Source organism: Sminthopsis crassicaudata, chromosome 4, assembly GCF_048593235.1.
Source record: "Sminthopsis crassicaudata isolate SCR6 chromosome 4, ASM4859323v1, whole genome shotgun sequence".
In the NCBI taxonomy this organism is placed as follows: domain Eukaryota; kingdom Metazoa; phylum Chordata; class Mammalia; order Dasyuromorphia; family Dasyuridae; genus Sminthopsis; species Sminthopsis crassicaudata.
In genome coordinates, this window is record NC_133620.1 from 199,024,916 (window position 1) to 199,051,941 (window position 27,026).

The window sequence follows — 27,026 nt, forward strand, 5'->3', positions numbered from 1 at the left end:
TATTTATACATAGTAAATTATTCTTCAGCACCTGCTGAGTAATCAGTAGTTCTGTTATTTCTAATTCTTCCACTCAGTAACAACTTAACATTAAAAAAAGAATTAAAAAAAAAAAAAGATGTTTTGTTCTTAAATCTTAAATGGCTGTAGGCGGACAGAGTCATTTCAAGAGTAAAATGCTCCTGAAGGCCTTCAATGGCTTAATTATGCCGATTCACATTTTCAGTCTATAATAAGAGCTTCTAAGGTTAGAAGCAAGAGAACCTAGAAGTTCTACAGAAGGTAAAATAAAGCATGTCTTCAACTGAAACTGAGAAAGCAAACTAACATTTAGAAGTCTATAATTTGGTCATCTGTTTTCTAGATGGGTCTATGTCTCTTCTTTTGTGTGTATGCCAAATAACTTCCCTCCAGCAGAGAAAGGAGGAGAGGCATAAATAAATTTACATTCTGATTCACATTTAAAATCATATTCTCTTTTCTAAAAAGGAAAAAAAAGTATCCAGTAACTTAAAATTTAGCTGTTACTTATCAAAGCTCTTTTTTTTTTTGTTACCTCTATTAATTAAACCATCATAATCATTCACTAATATCATGCAAGCCCCCCAGTGGGAATTTGGCATAGATCTGTATTGTGCTTTAAGTGTGGAAAATGAACACAGCTCACTAGTCTGAGGCATAATCTACTTATTAGGACTGATGAAATAGTGGAAATTTTCCTGATCAACAGTCTCAATCATCAACCACCACACCTAAGACAACTGATTTCACAAGAGGCAATAAGAACCCTCTGCTGAGGGTGACTAGTTGTTATAGTTCAAAAACTGCTCAACAGAATTTGCCCTGAAACTTAATGGAAAGTTAGTTATATCTGGAAATGTTATTTTCCCATTGTATGGAAGGACTGAGAGAAAAGGGATCTACTTAAATAAAAGGTCTTATCTGAGAGGCAATCATGGCGTTTTTTATCAAAATGATAGATTTTGATACAGGAATATGGAAATGCTATGTATGTCTTGACAATTTTAGGATGCAAGAGAAAATAATTTTAGTTTAGAGGAAGACTTTCTCACTTGGCAAAGAGAAAAGAAAAGCAAGCAAAAGAACCAATGACTCACAAAGAGGCCTAGTGGGCTATTTTTTAAGTCATTAGAATTTCTCTGACTTAAGCAATGATTACAAAGCTCCAGGAATCCCACTGGTATTTCCATCCAAACTGTCTGAAATTTACTCACTCTTGCCCATTGAAATAAAAAGATGCTATATTGTATGTGAAGTGCTTACAAAGGTTAAATGATTACACAATGGCAAAGAGTAAGAAATTAATTCTGGGTAATTGGTAGAAGAACAAACAGAGCTAAATTACTCCTCAGGGGGTTTAATGTTGAGAACAGAATTATTTCTGAACGTTCTAGCCTAGCCTACCTGAAAAAAAAAATAGGACCATGACAAACTGAATCTCACACAAAACCTATCTAAATGAGTGGGCGTATTCTTACAAGTAACATGGAGATGCTTTAAACTTTTGTATTCCAAAAATCAGCCTAGTTTTATACATTCTCAAGACTTAGGTTGACATACTCATACTGGTCAGAAATTATATTTCTAAAGCAGTAAATAAGTTAGTTTAATTCATTTCTAATGAGAATCAGAATTAGCTAGTTGGTGCACATTTCCCAAGGCCAAGAATAAGATTTCATTGGATTATTTAGTGAGAGGTGGAATATATGTTAACTTCCTATATTAAATGATGAGGAAACTGAGGCCCAGAAAGGTCACACAGCTAGGAGGGTCAAAGCCAGGATTTTCATCTAGATGCACCTATTCCTCCCTATGAAAGAAAACTATACTGTGTTAAGTTGTCATTATTTCTTATTTAAAAAAATAAAATTAACACTTAAATCCAAATGACTCAAAGATATGATCTACCCTTAAAATTAACAGGTTGTCTGGTTTAGGGAGCAAAATGACAAATATTTTGCTATTTAAAAATGATAGGTTTCTGTGGGTTTTATCAACAACAAAAGATTAGAATTTTCTGGCTTATTGTTACAATAACTAAGAATGGTCCTAATCACACATATAAATAAGACTTTTTGTAGCTAGTACCGGCAGGAGGGGGTCACCGGGTCCAGGCCAGATAATTTTACCCAAATAAAAAAGTGAAAGCCTACACACCTGACAGAGGAACTGAGAATTTGTTAGATAAAGTGTTATGCAGTTACTGTCAAACAGATTAAGAGTCCAGATAATTAGATTTTACCATAAGGAAGGAAGTTAGATACGAAATCTTCAGAACATCTACTTAGAATGGTCTTTCAGGAGATAATTAATTGCTTATTGTTTCTAGAAAAAGCCTGGAATATCTTAGAGTATTTATTCTTATGCAATTTCTTGGCAGATGCTGGTTTCATAGTAAGCAGTTTTATATATATATATATATATATATCAATATATATATATTTTATATATATATATATCAATGATATATATATCAATATTTTTTATATATATATCAATGGTATAATGAGATCCATTTCTAAGCAGCACAATTAGGCAACAGTATCTGATTTGTTCAATGGCTTCAAGTCTGTTTTACTAGCCATACATTTTTAAATGCTGCCAATTCTAAGTCATTTTTCTCCCTACAGTTTTATAAATTCAGATCTCAAAAAGTAATGCTTAATTTTAAAAAAGCTCTACCTTAATAGGCAAATGGAACTTGAAAAGAAGAGAAGGCAAGAAAAAGAAAGCAATTCCTCTTTTTCTGGTCCAAACTCCCTACCCTGGCACAGCAGTTGATACAGCCATATAATTAACCACTGTATTATCAGATTGTACAGACAGAATAGACATTACTAGCATTCTTTTTTTTTTTTTTTTTTTTAAATTTATAATTGTAATCCACTTACTGAGATTCATCTTCATCAGCTCTCCGGAGGAAGGGTAGTGGAGTCTTTCTGCAAAGTCCCGACAATACCACACAAGAAGTTCCTGGTTGGCAGGGATCGGCTTAATAGTGTAGAAATAGATGTTCATTCCATTCTGACACGCAGCCAAATTCTGTTCCTGAACGGAGTGAGCAGGGTTCACATAACGCATCCAGTTGCTTTTTTCCTCATTAAAGCCGTCGATGAAGTGGTGAAGCTCCCCATTAGAATAGATCTGGAGGAAAACAGAAGACAAGACCATTGAAAAAAAAATTCCTGAAATGACAGAGGCTTATTTTTATTCTCCTTTCTTTCAGCACAACACAAGAATGAAGTCGGAGGTAAAGAGAATGTATGCTTTCCCTTCTCTCTCTAGTTACAAAGTTAAATAAAATCAGAGCATTCTAGATTTAACAGAAATAAGGGAGTTAACTAGTGAGAAGTGGCATTTCTCTGTTTACCTTTTTCATTTTGTTCAGTTTGTAATGCTGAAGGGAAAAAAAAAGACTGAAAAACAGTTTCATGTAAGGAAAAGGCTGGGCTGCTTCTGACTCTGAAAAGACTTCAGAGCGCTCTTAAAAGTGTTAGAATGGCAAATGAGTAATAGACTAACTCCAGTTCTGATTGTGTGCTGACTTTTGAGTCACCTAGGTATAAAAGCAGGCTATGTCAAATGCGAGTCTCAGCTTTTTCTTTCTTCCTTTTTTCTTCAATTTTTCACATTTTTATTTAAAGTTTTGAGTTGTAAATTCTATCCCTTTCTCCTGGCTCCCAGTCAGATATAGGCTCTACATGCACAATTATGTAAAACATTTCCGTACTAGTCATTTTTGTACAAGATTTGAAAAAAGAAAAAAAAAAAAAAAAGAAGAAAAAAAGAAAAAAAAATAGAAGTAGCATGAATTCAAGACAGTTCTTTCTCTGGAAGCAGATAGTATGTTTCACTATTAGCCCTTTGGGATAGTCTTGGATTATTGTACTGTTGAGAATAGCTAAGTCATTCACAGTTCTTCACAGAACAATATCGTTGTTACTGTATACAACATTCTCCAGGTTCTGTTCTTGCTTTTTCTATGGGCCTCTTTTTACTTGCAGTTTCCAACCACCCCCGCCCAGAGGTTTAAACTATGCAAACATCCTCCACCCCCCCACAAGTCCTAAAGTAACACTTGCTCATATGAATACTTGGAACCTTGCCTTTTTGTGGAAACACTGGGTGGGGCAAAGGTGAACTTCACCTGCCATAACAAAGTGAAGACCTGGACAGAGGCCAAAATTTGACAGTCTACTACTGAGAAGTCACTTTTCCTCTCAATGGACATGCTAGGACCTGTACTTTTCTTTAAAACAAAAAAAGGGGGGGGGAAGGGAGAGGAAAGAAAAAAGGAAACCGTATTACTTTTATAAGGGGTAGTATAAAATCACTATATACTTCTGCCCATCAGCTGGAGAAGGAAAAAAAATGCGGTTTATTAATGGAAAAATAGGATTAAAAAATAAAAAGCTTTTTTTCCAGAGTCAGGCAGGGTAGTTAATAAATGTATTGTAATGAAATAAAAAAATAGAATGTAATGAATAATAAGAAACTCAAACCTTCTACTTAAAGCTCTCATCTTTCCATAGAAAATTCCTATTAAAGATGCCCCATCCTTCTCCCTCATCTCACCTGATTTTCTTTGGCAACTAATACCTGATGATCTGTAGTGTGTGGTCTCCAGGAAGCCTCATCCTGTTCATAGTCCAAGAGTATCCATGGGGAAAGCAAACTATTGGCTTGATTCTTACTCACACACTCTGACTAGCTAAAAATCCTTTTTTAATGTCTCTCCAATGCTATCAAAAAATAAAAAGGGAACTCTGTCCCTTTAACACAGGCAGTAAACACCAGAATCACTTTCTTTTAAGAGTAACTTCCTGTAAATTGTGAAGGGGGAAATACATGTGGCTTCATCAAAGAAGCTTGTGAGAGATTTTGCGGTGTGTTTTGTTATGAGAAAATGGAACAGGGCTGGTTGAATTCTGCTATCAAGAGGAGTCTTCAAGTTTGTTTACTCTGATGTGCAAACTTCCAGGAACATGGGGTTCCATTGCTCTGCACTCTTTTGCTTTGGGCGGAAGCTGCTTTCTAAAGCTAAGGGCGATGCACCTTCCAGTCAGCTTTCCCCAATTTACTGTACCCTTGTTTAAAAAGGGAGATGATGATGCCATGAAGTCACAGGCTCACACCCACAAAAATATAAAATAAAAGCAAACGCTAAAATGAATGCCTTTCCCTATCTCGTGTTTCCATATATTATCACGAAGATTAAAAATGTGCTGACTCACAGTACGGTTACAAGAAATAATGTCACTCTGTGGTTTACTCAACTCGAACATCCCTTCTCCTCTTTGACTATGTAATTTGCATGGAACATTTTTTTTTTCTTCATAGAGCAGATGTTCCTATCCCTGCCAGCAAATGCAGGACAGTTTTTATAATATGTGGGAAGTTATCTCCGATAATTTCCTTTTCATAGGCGAGACTGATCCAAATTCTTAGTTAGACAGAACATCTTCAGGGGAGAATTGAAGCTTATTGACTAAGGGAATTTTCAGAGAGATGCAAGAACTAAGATGCTGTTGTTGCCTTTTTCAACACAGCTTTGTACCCCCCCCCCCAAAAAAAAAAAAAAGAGCTTATACATTGGATGGTCTTAATTGAAGACTTAGTCACTCTCCAGGAAATTATACACCTCCATGGCTTGCTTTTAACTGAAGAGGGACTTACTGGCAATAAACTGAAATGAACCCACCCACTTTTTTTCTAGGAAAAGCTGGTACTGCGTATGTGCACACTAGCACATACATATGTACACACACAATGTGTATATATGTGTAAGTATACTTTGAGCAATGAAATGATTTTTATATTAAAAATATAAACACATCGCTTATATTTTGGAAAAACAATATAAATACCATTTTTGTTCACAGTGGAAATAACATTTTTTAAAATAGGAAACAACAAGTTAATGAGAAAGACAATGAGAAAATATCAAGAAAAAGGGAAAAAAAATTCTTAGGTGAGAAAATAGAACAACCGGAAAGAAGATTTTCTAATTCATAGGCTTCCTTAACACTATATACATTGTGGTTTACATTAAAGATAAGACTAAAAAAATTAAATACATTTTTTAAAGAAGAGGAACCTAATAATTATCCTATAGATCAGTAATTAATACGACTTTTTCCTTACAAGAATTTTTAAAAAAAGATTTCCATCTGAATCATCACAGCATTCCTTTCAAGAAAAACTTGTAAGTTTTTCTAAGTGTGAGAAACTGAAATCACAAAACAAATGGTGATAGACTGAGGAAAGGAACCCAGTGAATTTTTTCCCCCAACCATTCAGGGTATGCCCAGTCGCATCTTTTATCTAACTATTCTAGGTCAGGCTTCAAAGTCTTCAGAGGCTTTATGGAAATATTCTAAGGAATGTATGTGATTGTAAGAATGTATACATTCCAATAAACTATGAATTGAAACCCAGATTCTGAATTACAATATATTCATTTAAAGAACTATTCCTTTTCCTTCCCCTTCTCTACCTTTGTCAGCCTTTCCAAATGAAAAAGTTTTGTTTTCAAGATTATATAATTCATTGATTTCAGTTTATCCAATATATTAAAGTTTCAGTAAGAATTCAAGCATATTTGAAGATGAAAGACTTAATGACTCATTACTCCTTCCTTGCAGAGAAATGCAAATGAATTTATTCTGGAAGCAAGTAGCAAAACTGTTTCATTCTATCAGGAAGCTCTTATGAGTTGCAAAAATTAAAGTCAAGTATAGTCCATGTTATCTCTTTTTCTTCCACCTACAGGCTTTCCCACCCTTCCTCCCCCCAGAAGACAGAGACATTTTCTCAAGCTATTTTAACATCCCCTTAGAATTCTTATTCTGTGCACCCATAGAAGAATAAATTTTCATTTGTAGATGAGCAAGTGCACAGAAACATCAGGCAGAAAAGACAGATACACAGACACAGGAGCTAACATTTTTAGTTTTGCTTTAGATTATTAAATTAACATAAAATTTAAATTTTTTTCTTACCCGCCAAAAATACTGTCTGTTGGCATTTTTGGGAACTGTATCATTGGTATAGATTTCACCTATCAAGGGTCCAAACCGTGTTCCTTTTGGTATGTATTCTTTGCTTATTACTCCAATAACCTGAAAGAGAAAGAATACAAGACAATTTATGACCTAACATTTCGAAATAAAATCCTTTTTCAACTAAATTGGTTTTTCATAAAAAGAAAGCACAAAAAGGGAAAACAAAACCAAAAATAACCAACAACCTCCTAATGTTAGGGCAGAAATAAACAAGTAGAGAGCAATACCAAACTCTCTAATCATTTGAATAAAATTGTATTTCCCAAAACTCCAGGGATGAGACTCCATTTAAAAATAATTTATACTTGTTGAATTAGGAACCTTTGTTCAGTTTGAGAGTGGGAAGAGTCAAATTCACACAGAAAAGAAACTAGTTCTTTCTTAAGAGTAAGAACCATATAATTTATAATAGACGTTCTTAACTTTTTTTGTCGTAGACTTTTTTTGACTATCTGGTGAGTCCTTATCATCGTAAGAACATTGTTTTTAAATGCACAAAATAAAATATGTAAAATGGCAAAAGGAAACTAATTATTTAAAATTCAGTTATATAAAAATGTGTTCAAAGACCCCAGATTTAGATCCCCTGTTACAGTCAAGATTATAAAGAAACAGATTGACCATTCCAGCCTGTTGTTTCCCTTTACTCTCCTTACCCATTAAAGCATTAACATCAATGTCATTTTTGAGGAATGACATATTTAGCTTTGGGAAAACAAAATCTTGTTCCTCAAAGGGCTGAAAAACTATAAATTCATTGTATTATAGGCTACTAATTCCTGATGGAGTACATCATTGTTTCCTGTTCCCTGACAAAAGAAACAACTTTCAAATAATTGTTTTTCTCAAAATGTGCAATAGGACAGCCAGTCTTTTCTCTCTATAGAAGTGGCAGGAGTCCTCATTAGCAATTCTCTTATGGATCTGGCAAGGAGACATCATTTTATGTGTGCCCTCTGCCCCTCCTCCACCCAAGATCCAGTGATAAGGAAATGACTGAAAATCTACTATAGCCCATATTTTTAAAAGGCTTTGGTAAAGAAACACATTACGCCAGTTCCTCCTTGATGGTAAATTTCTTTTGAGTAGGGTAGAATCACCAACCACAAATCAGGAAGCAATTCATCATTATTCAAAAGAACTCATCTGTGAGTAGTCACTTACAACATTCTGCTGAGTTACCGGTATTTTTCAGGCACCCCCCTCTCCCAATTACTCCACCCCCCTCACTCCCAATTTTGATTTTTAGAATTGACTAAATTCTTAACTCGAATTGATTAACATAGAGAAAAAAATGTAAGAATTGTTTGTAGTTTTCTTTTTTTATATTGCTTCTTTGGTGACTTAAGTAAATGCTTCTGTTTGGGCCTATGAACTAGATATTTCATGTCTTTTACTAGGTCAAATGACACTGAAAAAAACAAAACTAGACGATTTGTCTAAAGTTCTTACAAGGTAGTTTGTGAAGATAGGAAAATTTATCAATCATTCCATGCAATTTCTAGCAATACATTAAGCTCCCCTTCAAATGAAAAGGGACCCAAAACTTCTATGGAATCATACAGTTAAGCCAAAAAGCAGATCGACAAACTTTTGGCAGATGCTGAGTTCATATCAGCAAGTGATCAAGAACACAATAGTTGACATAAAAGCCAGTGAAGCATTTAAAAGCATCTGGCATACCTAGAGTTGGGGGGGGGGGGAAGGTAGAGGCAGAAAAGTTCCTATACTTAACACAAGCTGAAACAAGGTTGTTTGGGCCAGTTTTATTTTGGGTACTTTTCTGCATTTCTGGCTGAGCTGAAAAAGACAGATGTTCATTTCATCCTCCTCTGCTCTCATTTACATCTATCTGACCTTTCAATAAAGACTCATTATTATTGGTAATCAGAACAGCCTAACTGCTAAGAAGATATTAGTAAAGTCTTGGGCACTGTAGCCTCAAGTTTCCTCAACTGTGAAATAAGAAAGCTGGACTGGTGATCTCAAGTACCTCAAGGGCCCTGTCATTCTATGATTTTTGTCTCTGTATAGCTAGTGAAATTCTCACTATCTAAAGCATTCTTGAAACAGTCAACTTGAAACATTCACGTTGGCTTCTTAGGATGTAGCAAATTTTCTGACACTTATATTTGACTGATTATAACACAGCATTAAAAAGCCCAAACAGGAACAGCAAATAATGCCATTTGCTGGTCAGCCAATAATTAACAGCTGATTTTTCAACATGTCCATGTTAAAGTAGTAATTTTAAGAGAGGCACTCAACTGGTTCACCAACTTTTGTGTCTGCTGGAGACTATAATTTTAAACAGTCTTGAGACAGTGCATGATTACCAACAAGCAACATTACATTGAGGTCAGTGCTTTTCCACCTAGTGGCCATTCTCTGTCTACCAGATTGAGGTGCTTGCTTTTCAGCATTAAAACTCATCTTCTATCAGTTGAATTCATGCTGTATCATGAAAATACCAGATAGTTTTTCAGTGATCAAATACCAGATCAAAGGCTAGAACCTAGTTTCCATAAGCATTATTGCCTTTCTTTAATTGGGAAGATGTCAATTAAAAAATTTTACTTAATAGCACATATGTAAATGTAAATAGCACATAAATAGGGGACAAAAAGAAGTATAAAATCTAATTCCCACCCTCTAGGAGTTGACAATATAGTTAGTGGAGATAGAGCACAGATATATAAAAAAATAATTTGGCTTGAAAGCCTATGAAATCTACATAAAAGATCTCAAAATTACTAGGAAAATATATTTTTATTATAATGGCCATGTGGTTAGATCCATTGTCTTTTTTTTTTTTCTTTTTGAAATTTATATATTCCTGTGGTGTAAGTGTTCCATACAGTGGAGTTAAAGAGAGAATTTAAATTATGGTATTATACAACATATTAAATGGCATATTAAGAGCACATTGCACCTCACTTATAGTTTTACAAAAGCCTGTTTATGATACAGTGTTGGGACTTATCTATCTATATAGATGTACTTACATAATAATATAAAGCTAATTAATTTTTATTATCAGTTACAAAGCTAAACCAGTTTTTTTTTTTCAAACAGGCAGGAAGTAATGATTACATTTAGAATTAACATTATGATATAATGTCAGATGGATCCTTCATCTAACATGAAAGCAACAACTTTAAAAAAAAAAGTATGTTCAGGATATTTTCCTGATGCTAGCAGATCAATCAATCAACAAATATTCATTAAGCAGCTACTTTGTTTTAGTCTAAAAATTAGGGACACATAAAAATGAAACAATCCAGTCAAATCACAATCTCGGAGGTATCACCTCTTAGGTAATGGCACTCATTGTTTACAAAATCTGATGTTATTAATTTTGTTCTTTATGAAATAAACATTGGATTTCTAAATAGAAAACTGGAGACAATGAAATATGAGACAATTCTCTGTATCTATAATGATGAGATTTCCGATTGATTTGAAAATGAGCACGGTTCAACATTGCCTTCACTATCCCAGAACTAGTAATGATCCTACAAGGATGTTGTCTCTCTGATGAATTCCCATGTGCTAAAAAGGCCACTTTAGACTGGTGCTCACCTAACCCAGGAAAGAAACATGATTGGAACTGACCAGGGTCCTAATGAATTACTGCTGGGACAAGGCTGCTGCATGCCTTCTATAAACATATCAGTGAGAAGACAAAAAGCTTCAACACTTTCATGCTTCATCTGTCCCTACAGAAGCCCGTCCACAGGATGCTTTATGAGTAGCACCGACCTTCCTATCATTTTGGAAGATCCATCTCTGTCAATGGACTGGGTCACAGAGCATATCCTGACACCCAAGGCTTCTAGACGAAAAACAGGACTCCTTAGCCTCTTATTTTACAAAAATAAAAGTGATTAAAAAACTTTGGAGAGATTGAACTAGAGGAGGTATTTACTGCATAACTATTCCCATTAGAGAGAGAAAAGGAGTTCCCCAAAAAGCAGATTTCTCCCTTAAGTAGATTAGGTAGATTTTTTTAAAAGCACAATTTTATTTAGAACTATGGTTTCTAAGGTACTTTACATATATTTATCCCCCCACACAAACCTCCACAACAATGATATTTTTTTAAGCAGAGGAGTATTATATAGATATATTCATGATGTGGTCAAACTCACCCTAAATCATTAAGATCACAAATTACTAGTTCCCTCTTCACCCCCTCCTCCCCATAAAACTGATTCAGTCTATTAAAATTTTGTTTTGGACCTAAGACCATTTGCACGGTGATGATTGGGATTCTACAGATGGATCAAGACCTAAAGTCTGTAATTCATCTGATTTTTTTTTAAAGGGGTGGAGTGAAAGGAAATGTTTTCAGATGCTTTCCTCCTTAATTATCTTGGTATTAAAGGAAACACAGTAGCAGCCTCCCTGTATCATCTCCAAAATAAAAGACCATCCCCAAGAACATAGGATTGCATGTTGTGATGAGATACTTTTTTCAGATGGCTTAAGTTAATAATGGACTTCAACTAAAATAGACATATAGCAGACTGATTTTTATCACGGTATTGCTTTAGGACTTTCCAGAACAAGACCTTTCCCAGTTGAGTGAGAAGCACATTCAGAATTTAAGTTTTTCAAATACATAAAATGCCAAAGTTAATATTTTTTAAAAATGCTCAAAAAAATAGTGTTTAAGGGGGACAACCGTCAAGTTTCCACAAAAAAGGAAGGACATAAGTAAAGATTTTAGTAGCATAGATTAACATATTTTTAAATGAAACTTAAATAAATAACACTTAGCTATAGAAATAATAAACAATAATAGAATCTTTAAAATGCATTATTGGCCTAAATAAATTTTAGAAGCACCAAGAGACAAGTGCAGAAACTTTTTTAAGTAAAAAAGGACTTGATACATATGTAAATTTATAATGAAAAAAAGTCATGGAAAAGAGAAAAAAATTCTAGGCAGTCAGCAGAATAAAGTAATTTTAACAACTACCATTTAAACAAAAACATTTAAAGAACTTTATAAATCAGATTAACACTACATGCAAAAAAATTTCTAAAAATTCCCATGGGATATATGACTAAGAACAAACTGATTCATGCCAGCCTGCATATTTTGTTAATTATGAATGTTTGTTCTTAAACCTGTTGAATCCCCTCTATTCTTTGAAACTTATTGTTCTTTTAACAAAGAATATCATTCTAGTACAAATTCCAGAGCTGGAGTCTAAATAGATGTGCATATGAAATTGGTATCCTGATAGATTCAACCAGGACCCCCAAGATGGTTTGTTTCTGTTAAGTTTGATTTAGAAGAGGAAAAGGTAAACAATAGATGCTTAGGTGGGCTCACTTGTTATGTGACCACCTTTGTGAGGAATTAAAATTTCTCCTAAATCAATAACATTCTGGATTGTACAGAAGGGTCAAATAGTCATGTAAATAAATAAAGTCATGTTGAGACTTAAAAAGTGGTAACCATGCTCTAATGCAAAGAATATTGGTCAGTGTTAGTAGATCTGAGTTTTAGTCTAGGCTGGGCCAATTATTAGCAGTATGTAGCCTTGGGCAAACCACTTAACTCCAAACCTCAGTTTCATCTTTTGTAAAAAGAAGGTAAAGAGCTGGATGGTTTCCACTGGAAGGTACTTCCAGTTCTAAAAAGCTATGATTCTAAGAATGAGGCAGAATGTTATAAATTCTGACAGTGGAACATAGGGCACACACCAATATACAGCCTGCTTAAAAGGAGAGGGAGAAGTACCTCTCTCGAATACTAGAGTAAGGGATCAAGATCAAAGTTTCTTTTAGCAGCTTTTTGAATAAAATGGGTAACCCTGGAGAACAAAAGAAGAGAAAGCTTATCCCCCAATCTCCTCCTGGAAATTTCAAATTGTATTCTGGGGGTGGGGGCCAAGGGAAATGCAACTCTTAAAACCACAGCAACAACTAACATTAAACAATTCACAAAACAGGTCAAGTTAGCCTTTGTCAAAGAATTATGACAAATAAGATGTTTTACTTAGAAAAATGTTTCTCTTTAATGAGATGCATAGGATATGGTGGATTCAGGGCATCTCCTGCAATTTAGTATGAGACAGGGTTTATTATATAAAAAGGCATCCTATCACTTCAAGTATTTAATAAAATGTGGATGTAAAATCCGCACACCCCTCTTCCATTCCCTAACACCTCTGCCTCCAGTTTTAATAAATCAGAGGCAGTAAATGGCTAGTGCTGAACCTAGAGTCCAGTACTAAAGACATGAATTCAAATCCTATGTTAAGTATTTACTAGCTAGGTAACTCTGGGCGAGTCATTTAACTTCTATTTCCTCATCTATAAAACGAGGGGTTTAGACTCTTACTCTAAGCTCCCGTTTCTATCTCTGAATCTATGAATTTAGGAATACAGTAAATATGTTTTCTTTCTTTTAGACAACTTTGTCTCTCAATTCACAAAAAAAAAAAAAAAATTAAAAAAAATTATAGAACATGAAATCAGGAGAGAAAGCTTTCCCCAAAAGATTGCCAGGTTCTTTAAATGCTACTTTTAAGAATAAGAGAAAGTGATTTTACATGGTTATAATAAATATTCCCAGGAACAAACACTGTTTTCATAAAGCAAACAAGTCCTTTCTCACTGCTCTCTTAAGACACAATAATATAATTTACACATGGAGGGGGGTTAGAGTGGGATAAGGTAAAGGAGCTATTTGGGAACAGTAGCAACACAGGTTAAAAAAAGAGGGGGGGGAGGCACAGCCCTAAATTCCATAAATAAAGAAGTTAAGTTGCTTTTCAGATTACCTAGCTGAATATCACACCTAGCTATAACAGTTACACAAATGGGTGAACACAAATCAAACTGTCCTTTCAGGGTCCAGAGGTTGTCCCTTTGGAAATAAAAACAAAGGGCAGCCCCACTTCAGACATTGGGGGGGTTTTGCAAGTTTAGCAGGGAGCAAAGGAACTCCAGCAGATAAACAGTGGTTAACTCTTAAGTCATTCTGACAAAGGACACTTTTCTCAGTTTATATACCATCCCTCCTGTTCATAAACACGTCAATGTTTCAGGAATAATTTTAGAAACACAGCTAATAAACCTAGCTCATTAAAAAGAATAAAGCACTTTAATAACTGAAGAGAGACAAAAGAAAAGATTAAGAGTGTTTTCCAAGGAAACTTGACTTTTCTTCCCCTCCCCAGAGCTATTATACAACCAAGGCAATTTAATCCAGTGGCCAGAGGCAATGGATACATAGGCTGCTGAGAAGCACTTTAAAACCTGGCTCAGGGGTCTACCTTCCCCGTTCTCTCCCCCCCCCCCCATGCTGGGCATATACCTCTTCTAGGCACATTATAGCCTGCCAGAAGATTTTAACTGCTTGCTAATTGGTATGATGGGGGATGGGGAGGGAAGAGAAGCAGAAATTGTTTCAAGGAAAATGAGAATGCAATGAAATGGATAGATTATTTACAGGTACTTACAAAGAAGTCTCCCAAGATTATGGGACCTCAATAGAAGTGTATGGGAGATTTGGCTGTCAGGTGACAATCTTCTTCAGCAAAAAAGCAGAGGCTTACCTCTTTGCAGTTCGTTGCAAATTTGAAAACCAGATTCCTTGGCAAAGATGCCTCCGCCTGAATGGCAGCTCCTCCATCAGCACCAGAGTCCCAAGGATGGTCATTCACAATGTATGTGCACTTTTCTTCAAAATCTGCCTCTGTCCACAGAGTCATGTCAGCATCTTCCATGTCCATTTTCATGGTTCCCTCTGCCCCCTCTACCAAGGTCGGAAAATTTACGGTGTCGGAGCTACACTGGGTGGCAGCCTGGAAAAGAAGGAAAAAGCCTTTAATCCCCATTGTCCTGCAGTTTCTGTGGTTTCCTCTGAGACACTGTGACTAATACAGTAGTCTGTGGCACTTGAAAAGCCTATGCAGAAGAGCTGGTACAGTTGAGTAATAGCCAAAAAGAGCAGTATAAACGAGATTGCCCGGGCTGAATGGAGCAAGGTTTTCAAATGCTAAACTTAGTTTAAAAAAAAAAAAAAAAAAAAAAAAAAAGTGAGGCAGACTCGCTGAGGGGAAAAAAAAAAAAATCAAAACAAAGCTCAGAGATCTATTTCTGGCTTTACCTCTCAAAAGCACGGAACCCACTTTCTGGGTTCCCAATCTCGGACATCCAAGAAAACCTGGGGTCATGGCCACCAGACCACTCAGTGCCTGTGGAAAAGCTGCCTCAGAGAGAAAAAAAAAAAGTGTCATAAACAAGGAGAGGAAGAGGAAGGAGCTGCTGTCTGCGTCTGAATGAAGCTAAAAATGGAAAGCGCGTGTGTTGCAGGAGCGGAACCCAGCCTGCCTTTTCCAAATGGGGAAGACTGAACTTTCCCACCAGCTTCCAAAGCACAAACAACTTTCAAAACAACCTGCCCCCCCCCATTATCCTCCCCCTTCTGCTTTGCTTTCTTTCATCCTCTAGGCAAGGAAGAGAGCAAAAGGCTGCATCTTGGCCAGCATCCTGGTAGAGCTGGTCACAAATCATTGGAGTGCACTCATTTGGACCAAAGCAGAAGAAAAAAATGGGGTTTCTGTGATTTGTTGGCATCTCACGCCATCATGAAAAGGCACAACAAAAAATGCAAAACTGTCCAATAGTAACCTATCCCTGGAGAAAATTCCTTTCACGCACCTGGGTTACAAGTAGTACTTTCTGTTGAAAATTTTGACCATTCATTCTATTTTCAGAAATCACAAGTGTTTCAATTTATTATAATAAAAGTTATAGTAAATATAGAAAAGTGAGAGAGTAAGTAAGCCCTTCCTCAACTAGTGATGGGCTACTTTCCCCAAACCTGCCTTATCCTCTAGATTAGTAATAACATTTGCCTTCCAAATAAGAGATAAGTAGTTTCTCTATTTCCTCTCCCCTCTAAAAGTTACTCTCATACTATTATACAAAAACTAGGTGACAAAAAAGAAAAAGTGTCTCAAACACTCTTCTGTAAAAACCATACCTCGTAATTTTAACAAAGAATCTCTATACAAGAAAGGAGAATACTCACTTGATTTTCAAAATAAGATAATGTCCCAAGGAAGATGTTAAAAGCAGACTTTATCTTTTTTCATTTAGCCATAACTGATGGGGGGGAGGGGGGAGCTGGAGCATCCAATTGAAGAACCTGGGACATATGTCTTTTACTGTTAAAAATTTAAACAGACCTGTCTATGGGTGGCTCCAGCATGTACAGTCATGATGCTAAATAAATATTAACTAATAATAAAGGTTTTAAAATTAAGCCACCACCGAATATTTGCTCTTCTTTGATCTTGGGGGGGGGGGGGGAAGAGAAGAACTGCTATTGAAACTTCAATGAATTGACAATTGCGCTCAGAACTGAAAGGGTTAATGATTCATAAGGAGCAGAGAAAAGGTCTTATAATAAACATGTTTGAAGTCCTGAGTGCACCAAGGCAAAAGTATTACTTGCTTGCAACAGTTACTACGTTGATTAAGCAGGGAGAAAAAAAAAAAGTTTAAACAACAAGAGCAAAGAAACAGAATCAAAAATTTCTTACCAAAGTCGTATCCACAAGTTTTTCCAAATAAAAATCCAACATCTAAGGTAAGTCACACTCATTTCTACACAGTAAACATTTCTTCGTCCTTCCAATTGCCGGCTTAGAGCAAAACTGACTCACACCTCCAGAGTTAACTCCTTTTTCTACGGTCTCTCCGACGCCACCACCCCCCGCAAGCCTCTTTCTCTCTTCTCTTTCTCTCCGTCTTTCTCTCCGTGTCTGTCAGACAGGTGCTGCGGCACTTAGTGCTTTTGCCTCGCCGAAACACTGGAGGGCTGAGTGTTACAGCACTTTGTCTGCTTAACCAAACAGACTGAGCATTTACTCAATAAGCTAAGGGGGTGGAGCTACCTGTATAAATTCAGCCAAAAGCCAATCCGAACGAGCCCGAAAAGAGGGATTTCCCCCCCTCCCCTTTCCAAATAGTTCAGGCTTTATAGGTTTTCCTCTTATTACATGTGAAGTTCACCATTCACTTGGAACTTTCTTACTTCCCCTTGAAACACATTTAACCTCAAAGTGAAAGAGTTGACATTATCTGCTTTGTGCAACAAATTCATTAACTATTCCCTTCTTACAGCTGAGGCTTAAAGTATCATAAACACATTTCTCATTAAAAAAAAAAAGTCTTAGTTAAAACTTCTGTTGTTCTGATAAGAAAAGTTCTGGTTAGGGAATGCGAACTTTACTTCGGGCTCGCCGAGGTAGGGGTGGGCGGGAGTCCCTGGGGGGAGGGAAATGGGTGTCTAATATTGTAGTATATAATGCCATACAATTCAGAGACCTAGGTTTCGAGTAATTTCCTGTGAAGTGTGTATTTCCTGTGAAGCATTTTAAGGCTTGTATTTATCTGTATAAGCTTCCAAAGAAGTAGGTAATTAAATGATTTTATATTCGGCATAACTTTCCCTCTTTAAAAATCTTTGGGGAATATTGAAATGGGAAAAAATCAGAGTCCTTCTACAAATAAATCTCTTTGCTTTCCCCTCTTTTCACAGGTCCACACTACCAGCCTGAAGTTTACTATCCAAACAAAATATAAAACATTCATAATTTCACCATTAGAGAGTGTAATGGATTGATCCTTCTTAGAGTATTACAAATGACAGAAGTATTGGGATAGTAATTAGTGGGTTCTGAGTTCTTGTCAGTCTTTTCCTCCTGTTCAAGTCAGTCTGGCTGAAGGAAGGACATCCTGTGATGATGGCATACAATGTCCTGTTTGTTTATTATTAAGAGCAAGGACCTAGCATTCCTGCTCCTCATTACAAAACAAACCAGATGCTTTACTTCCTTCAATGGACCTATTCCCCCAGCAAGGAATCCTCCAATTCAGAGAAACAATGATGCATAAGATCCATTAATAGACAGCCACTCTGTTGCAAACACTTTTTAGATGCACGAAAGGCAAGTCTCCGATTTTTCCTGCTGGCTTCAGATACTCAGATTTATTTATCATCCCTTCCCTCTGCCTCAGGATGCAGTGTCTTTTCTAACATTTTAAACACACATGTGCGTACACACCCACCCACACGTACACACACACCCAGTCCCAACCTACTGATACCAGCTTAGTCATACAATGAAGTGGACATTTGAGTATTTGTTTACAGGAAGATCAAAACAAATTAAAGGAAAAAAAAAAAAACAGCCTACAATCACAATTGTGCCTATATATATTTCCTTCTTTAAAAAAGAAAGATAAAACTTTTCTGTGGTTCTGTTAGCTAAAAAGTGAAGAAGGCTTACTTCATCTGAGAATGGCATCTGTGTCTAAAGGTCTTGGACAGGCTATAATCAACACCCACCAGGGGATATTAGCAGAGCTGAAAGCTGTCCTCAGCACCCTGGTTTATCTGCTATAGCATGAAATACCACAGGGGACGCTGGCTCCTTAGAAGAATCAGGGCTCTCCTTTGGGAGATGTGGTAGGGGTGTCAAACTGAATGAGCACTTCCTAAAAGAGATCTCAGAAAGCTCTGAAGATGATAATTAGACCAGAGAAATCCAGCCTCTTTGGGAGGGTTAATTAACTGATGCTGAGTCAGAGCCACATTGGACAGAAAAACAATGTAGTCATAGTGGAGGCAGGCCTTCTATTAAAATACAGTCTCACTTTGAGATGCAGATGTTAGGAGAACTTTTTCACTTCCCTCTTAGGATCAAATCTGTTCTTAGGTCACACATGGCATTTGAGAGCCCATCTGATACAGTAAGAGAACAGGAAAATGTGTGTGTGTGTGTGTGTGTGTGTGTGTGTGTGTGTGTGTGTGTGTGTGTGTTTTAAAACATTTGGAGGGTGGTGGGAGGGCTTGGCTGTTTTAAGGCAAATATTTACTTCAATGACTGGAGGATGCCAGTGATTCAACTCACTGTTAATTAATATCAGCCTGCACTCACCTTCAGAGGCGGTGAAAAGGGCTTGAGTCTAGGGAGGACGCACACTTCAAATACCTTTGTAGGGCTTAGTCAGGCAACCCTGAAATTAATTCCAGCTGTTTTGGCTAAGCTGGATAGGGCCACAAGTAGAACTGTAGCCCTTAAGGGGCAGAAATGATAGAGCATGAGAGTACAGGCACAAGGGGACTCCCTCTAGGGTTATAGCAACCCAATTTAACCATCCTTCTTTACCTAATATAGGATGAAAAGAGTATTGATTTATCACTGGCTTTTTTTAGAAAAGAATCCAACTACTTATTTTATAGAGGCTGGGATAGGGTAGAAGTGACTTGCCTAAGGTCACATGACTAGTAAGCAGCAGAAATGGGATTATGAACTCAAAACTTTTGACTCCAAATTTTTTATGATCTTTAAGGAAGACTGACAAAATCAGAATCAGATTTCTCTAATACCTCCAAATAGTCCATTAAAAAAAAAACACAGAGGTTTTTTAAGAGAAGAAAATAAAAGGCAATGGGTAGTGACCTCTTGACCCCTTGTCCTTTTAGAAAGGCATTAAAAATAGTGTACCATATTGTTGACTAAAATTGGGAGAAGTTGCTGGCTGGCCTATTACTGCACAGCTATATCAAAAGTTGTTTTTGTCTGGACTTTTATGTCTCAAAATGTTCATTTCAAAGTCATAATTTGGTGCATTTTTAGTCATGGCATTTCCCTCCCTCCTCTCCTGGTTCACACACACACACACACACACACACACACACAAAAGTGCACTAAAAACCTCAATTATTTTATTAATCAGCATTTTTCAGGCAGAGCTTTCTTTGTTGCTCTCAGGTTGGCAGCAAGTCATGAATGGTCTAAACATTTCTGATCTCAGAAATCCCCATCCATTTTCTTTGATGCTATCACCACAGCTGATGTTACTCAGCTCCAGCTACTGCAACAATATTTCAGTCTTCTGGTGGGGACAGGCGAGCATATGCTTGCTCAGAAGAGCCTATGATCAGTGAATGAGGGTACGGGATGAGGGGATTGTTGAGTTAAGTGGAATTGAGAACCAAATCTGCAGAGCTGGCTCCAACAAGGAAAAAAAAAAAAACTTTCCAAAGCAAGTCAGAAGAAGGATGAAATGTGCCCAAGATGAAATGTGGTCTCATTTTCGAATTCAACCCTCCTTTACCAAAACAAGGTCAATGACAGACTAACCACATCAAGAGTAAACCCCCTCCCACCCTGGGCTTGGACCCTTCCCCTCCCCCTCCTCATTTCCCACTTCCTGTAGGTTAGGGCATCTTTATGCTGGTAAACATTTGGGGACCAACTGCAGTCTTTCCTCGGAAAAGAAGGGCACAGGGGCCTTTGAAGCCCTCCCACATGTCTTAAAAGCCGGGCTGAGAACTAAAGGCCCTGGTTCCTAGTGGGACTCTTGATTTTTAAACTCAAACAGCCTTTCTAAAGTGAATCAACTAAACTCGACTTTCTGCTTCCCTACATTCTCATGTTCCCCATTTCTTCCCTTCCCCCCCCTCCCAAGCTGACAAGGGAAGCAACTATGTGGATGAAGGAGAGAATGTATGACATACTCTAGAGTACAATTTGGCATATGTATCATTGGTATGATTTACGTGCATGAACCAGTTTGGTGATGAGTGAAACAAAGTTTAAAAATAGAATCATGTTTCCTTTCCAACCTAGCCAGATATTTTGATTTAAAACACCGTCACTACCACTGCCACCACCTCTACTACTAGGATTACTACTACCACCATTATCACCACCAAAAATAACAATAAACAAATTAAAAGTAAGGACTGAAATTTTGATCCTAAGACTAAGATCTTTGAGCCAGTTTTTTTGGATAAAGGGATAGAAATGAATCCTACCTGCAAGCCTCCAAAAACAAAAGTGACCTGACTTTCAAATTGGATGTTACCTTCCCTAGAAATATAGATGGGATGAGATGTGCTGCCAATAAGAGCCTTATAATGTGGGGCATCCTTCAAAGTCTTAGTACAGTTTTAAGCTGTAAATAATACCAAAAATAGAAGTATTACAAATGTATAAAAACATCATTTGAAATGTTAATTATATGATATTAAAATATGAATTTTAATTAAAATTCAACATATCTACTACTGTCTTGTGCTATACATCACTTTAGTCAATTTTCAAAATATGTAAAAACTTTCATCAGCTGTGGTTAAGGGACGAAAAGGATTGAACTTGTAATAGTATGGTGAAGTGTTCAAGAGTTATGGTTCATAGTTTGAAAGAATTCAGAGAGATTCTCTTATAGTCACAAAAGACTTTATTAATATTATAGCTGAAAAACTAGTCTCTAAGAGAATCTATTCTTTAGAGGAAGTTTGGGAGAGTTTTTTAATACTGAAAATTCTGGGGATAAGGGCTGGGGACCTCCATCAATAGGATCATCCAGAGAATGACAATAATGACTGCAAAGTTGTGATCGAAAAGAAAAGAGTTTGATGAAGATAGATTAGGTGACTAAGAGAACCTCCTCTTTTGATCCACCATCTCCAAAAGTATAATCCACAAACGGCATATATGACACAAAATAATATAACCTAGTATATTAAAATTAAAATTAACTATTCAAAATGCACAAAGAAATGTGAACAACTAAAATCTGAAGTGATTTTTTTGGGTTAATTTTTAACATTTAGATTTCAGAAATCATTAAAGCTTCAAACTGCATTAAGACTTTTGGGATACCCCATATATGCTGGTTAGAAGAATGTATTTATTTTTATATTTATTTTTTAAGCATCATAGGCATTGTTCCATCGTCTTTTTTTTTTTAAGAGTTTATTTGTGTTTTTTACTTTTGTCTTGGCACACAAGTAAATTGGTTATGCAGAATAAACATAAATTATAACTCAACATTTACCTCTAATTTGATATTATCTGTTAAATGTGTTAGAACCCACAAATTAACAGGTGTAAATAATATCTCCTATAGAAAAGTCTAGATTTTTCCCCTTTTCTTTTAGATAAATATGGGTAACCAATAGTCACTTACATTTTGTTAAAAAGTGAATGAAGGGGGGGGGGATTATACCTTGGGTGGTTAATGGCTACAGAATCTTTTAATTGTATTACTTTGAGAGTCAGGATGGTGCTAAAATGAAAAAGGGAATGGATTAGGAAGGATCCTCATCCTGGATTTGTATCCCTTCTCTGACATTTAAGCATCCCAGTGACTTTAGATGAGTCATTTTACCCTCTAGGTAAATTCTAGACTCCTCATCTAGAAAATAAGGTGTTTGGACTGAATGACCTCTAATTCTAAGATCTTTTGCTTGAACCAAGGAGGAAGAAAGAAGTGAAAAAGTGAATCATAGAAATCACTTAAGGTTTAAGGCTACTGAGGCTAAATAAGAGGAAGCTAAAGAGAAAGGAGCCAAAGCTGAGAAACCAGCTTTCTCTTTATTTAGAAAAAGAAAAGAAGCCAAAATAAATCTGAACACTGGGAATGAAAGAATATGGAATTTTCAGGTCTTGTAATGATAATGGGGCATTGCCCAATTTCCAGATGCCCAAATGAGGCTCTAACTAGAAGTCTCCAGGCCTTCCTATCCCTCTTCCCCTGACAAGAATCATAATAGTTCAACTAATCTAATATACTCATTTCACAAATGAAGAAACAGACCCAGAGAAGTTATCTGCCCATAGTCACACAGGTAATCGGTGACCAGTGAAAGAACCACTTAGATTTTTTTTTTTTTTTTATGTGTCCCAGAGTTATTTTTAGGAGTTGCTCTAAATTTAAGTCTGACATTAGGTTAAGATCTTGAGTCACAAACATTATTTCATTATTAAAAGATTTCCTGAGTTTAAGAAGTGAACACCAATGAGCTATACGAACAGGCAGATAGTCACACAGCCCTCAATAGGTAAAAGGATAATCTATCAACTTTCAAAAATTATTTTTCTTCTTCAGTGAATAGCAAGAGTTACTTTCTCTCATTTCTCCCCTGGCTCCCCAGCTTCAAAGTTACACAGGAAGGAAAGAGGAATTGTTTGGGACAAAGGTTCCCAGAACCCTCAGTAACTCCACCCTCCCCACCTTCACTCACCCAATTTTTGGGTAAGGGATATTTTTTCTTTGAAATGTCTACAGTTTTGTATACAAAGAGTACTTCAAGATGAGGTGCCAAAAGTTTTCTTAAGAAGCTTTTTAGCAATCTTTTAGATCAATTCAATGCAACATTTATTCAGCACCAAGAATATGCAAAGTATTTGGAGAGAAAAAGAAGGGAGATAACAGTGTTACCCTCAAGGAATTTATAACCTAGTAGTAGGTTCAAACTAGAGGAAGACATCTGTAAAATGGCATAACCACTTTACCTTTATGGAGGATTTGAGTTTGAATCCTTTTCTCTGGCATTTAACCATCCCAGAGACTTTAGGTGAGTGATTTTTCCCTCTACATAAATTCTACATTCCCCATCTAGAAAGCTTTTCCCCTGTGCTTCGTTCCATGCCCCCTTCCCCTTCACTCCAGCTCCCATCTTTGGTATAATAGAAATTAGAACTTTGGAATTAGGACTCTGGAGATCTGGATACTAGTCCTGGTCCTGTCATTAATTAACTATACATAGATTTGAGCAAACTATTTCATCTCTCTGGGTTTTAGAAATTCTGCATCTGTGACTAACGAATGGATTGGAATTAGGTTCAAATAGGACTTGTGTCACTTTTTAGTGACAAAGTATAGAATCATACATTCAGAGCTGTAAAGAACCTCAAAAGACCATCTAAAGTAACTATTTTCTCCTTCTCCTAGATTACATAGTAGTGTGACAGAGATTACAGAGACTTAAACCCAAGTCCTCTGATTCCAGAATCAGTATTTTTTTTTCTTTCTACTGTACCAGGATACTTTCCTTAAATTCTTTAAGCTCTCAGGCCTCAATTTACTTGCCCAAAAAATGGGGATAATGTCATCTGTGAGAGATAATATATAGTAGTGACCTTCAAGAAGAAATGGATTCTAGAACCATCTCTGATATATAATGGCTTTGGGATTCTGGCAAGTCACTTAACTTTTCAGTGCTCTATGCAATTCTCAAACATTATAAATTATAATTGTACTGACAGGAGTTTCCACATATGAGATCTTCTTATATCCCATGAAGTCACAGGTCTAGTCCTTATTCTAATAGCGGTAGTGCCCCACAGGGTTGAGAGAATCAAATGAAATAATGTATATAAAGCCTTTTTTGCAGTCTTTAAAGTATATATAAATATTATAATCTCATGATTATTATTAGTCTTTTCACTGGAATGTGAGAACGACTTTTGGAGGAAGAGCTGGCCCACAGGAAGGAGAAAAGGAAGTCTGTGTACAAGGACGTTTATTCTATGTTGGTGTAATTGAGGGGAAAGTATTAGGTTTTAAAAAGAATGACAGAAGCTCCAAGGGACACTGCAGAGGATTTTTATACAGGTAAGCAGAGAATCCCAAGAAAGCAGAACAGCTTACTCTAAGTGACTATCAAAAGTATCCCAAGGTTTTTGGCCTCAAGATGTGAGGAGCAATGTTTTCTTAGCAAATTTCCACATTAGAGGAAGATTTGGGCAAGTGACTGAACTTCAATGGATATAAATTCAATGGAGAAAATCAGACTTAATACTGAAAGAGACTTTAGAAATAATCATCTAATGCAAATTTCTCATATTTTGTGAAATGTCTTACTCAAAACCACAGGCCTTTATATGTAGATTTCTTGGAGCCCAATTATAGCTTTTCTTTATTCCTTAGATGAACTTGGAGAAGATTTATATGATTTTAGGGGTGGTTATTCTATACTTTCTCCAGTCCAAATTTACTGTCTGATTATAAGCTATTTTCAGAGAGGGGATTGTTATCTTTCATTTTTTGCTCTAACTCTAGTACATAATTAGAACTTCATAATGCTTACCAAATAAAAATTTGGTTTTTTTTTTAAAGTATGATATTTTGAATAAATAGAAGACAGTATTCATTTAACCTTTCCTAGTGCCAAACACTGGGTTAACAGGCATATACTAGCATATAGCAGGTGACAAAAAGTCAGACAGACTGAATATAATGACAAAAACAAAAGATCTTACCCTAGAGCCAGCTACCAGAAAGGCTCATTAAGTTTTTCAAAAGTGCTAGGCACCAAGCTAAATTCTGGGGACACAAAGAAATGCAACCCCCACCCCATTTTCTGAGCTCAAGGAGGGTACACTCTATCTAAGGTTTTTATAGTACCGTTTGTATGCAAAACTGTGGACATTTAAAGAAAAAAGAATAAGGAGGCGGGAAAGAGGTGAGTTTGGGGAGGGAGGGAAGTGGTGATGAAGTTGGTGGGGAGAAGTGAATCGTATCAGTTAATCTCTGTGATGAGTCTCTTACAAGTACGCTCTTCAGTCAGTCTGTCTATTACTTTGCCGCCAAAGTGATTTTAAAAGCACAGATCAGATCAAGTCACTGGCCTACTCAGACTCCACTTCCTACTGCTTCTAGAATCAAACAGAAACACCTTGAGTTAGCTTTTAAAAGCTCACAACTTCATCCCACCGAGATTTTCAGCTTTATTTATTTCCCTTATTCCTAAATTATGCTCTTCAGCCAAACTGGCCATTTTGTTCCTCCCCAAGGAGCACCACTACCTTTTTCCCTGCCTTTGAAATGGTAGCTCTTATCAGCCTGAAAAGCACTCACTCCTTTATTAACTCCTCTTCACAAATTTCCTCTTCCTCGAAGATGCACCTTGAGCACCACCAGATTCTACCTAAAACCTCTCCTGAAGCCCTCAACTGCAGGTGTCCTCCTTTTCAAACCACCTAGTAATTACTCTTCATATTTATTCTGTGTGCATGTATATGTCAAGGAAACCAGACAAATTTACAAAAGTTTTCATGTGTATACACAGTCTTGTCTCCACAGTCAGAATGTAAGACTTTCAAGTAGGATTTTTGTTTTTTTCATTCATTATATTTGTCTTGTCTAGAACAGAACTTGACACATAGTAAGGTATTTAATAAATGTTTGCTGATTGAGTAAGAAAGTAAGGAAAAGTAACTCAATGAATAATTTATTGAAAAAAAATTCTCTTTTAAAAGATGACATTTTTTTCTTTCTTTCATCTAGTGTCTATTTCACAGGACCCAGAAAAAAACTTTTTTTAAAGGAAGACAGAGTGGAGTCTCTCTGAGACTCAGAATCCGAGCTTATCTAGTCTTTATCTGCAGTCTATTGTTTCCTTCGGGAACACATCGAAGAAGAGACCGTAAAGGGTTAATGTTCACTAGGTCCTTCCTGATCTTCCCTCTTTCCCCACCCCCCAATCCGCCACTTCAGGTACAGGTAAAGAAAGAGAAAGAGAATCTTTAGTTATCGAGGAGAAGATATCCTGGGCCTCAGGTACTTTCTTCCAGGCATTCACCTCAAACCCACCTTTAGGAGAGCAGCCCTTGAGACTACCATTCCCCAAAGGAGAGTGCATTAAAGGTATTAGGATTCGAGCAGCAGCCGTGATCTCTAAGACGAGCTCTTTACTGACAATAGACAATTAAAGCAGATAAATCTAGGCTACTTGTTGGCCTTCTAATTCCTCCTAATTGTCCCGCTCCTTGTCCAGGCCTCTTGCACGCAGGGATGAAGCGTGCTCCTTTAATCTCTGAAGTACCTGACCTACTTCCTAGAGATGGCCTTTAGAGGACAGTTTTCTTCCCCATCTGGCCCTCTTTCCTGCCGAACTTCCCTTCTCCTTGGGGGAGGGGAGGGAGAGGGAGAGGAAGGCACCAGCCCAATCTGGAATTCTGGAACTGCAGACAAGGCTGGCCTTAATCTGCAGTTAACAGCTAATCAAGCAGTTTGGCACAGCAATCCCAGATTCAAACGTCCCTCGATGTTCGGCTCCACCAGTGGGAGCAAGCCACGTTGACGTTTCAATCGCTAGATCTCTCT

General features: G+C 36.7%; 1 protein-coding gene across 5 annotated transcripts in view; it reads right to left on the reverse strand.

Annotated features, from left to right (window-relative positions):
* The window catches only part of PRDM1 (PR/SET domain 1), an 82,255-nt gene that overhangs the window by 8,813 nt on the left and 46,416 nt on the right, over positions 1-27,026 (reverse strand). For 2 of the 5 annotated variants that reach the window (XM_074310186.1, XM_074310188.1), the window contains exons 2-4: positions 14,663-14,911; positions 7,023-7,142; positions 2,913-3,165 (exon numbers count right to left, since the gene is read on the reverse strand). In XM_074310186.1, the coding sequence (XP_074166287.1) occupies positions 2,913-3,165; positions 7,023-7,142; positions 14,663-14,911 (622 nt within the window). Of the gene's footprint in view, positions 1-2,912; positions 3,166-3,391; positions 3,757-7,022; positions 7,143-14,662; positions 14,912-15,216; positions 15,486-16,657; positions 16,980-27,026 lie in introns of those variants that run through there. The other 3 variants (XM_074310187.1, XM_074310189.1, XM_074310190.1) reach the window with 3 other exon arrangements.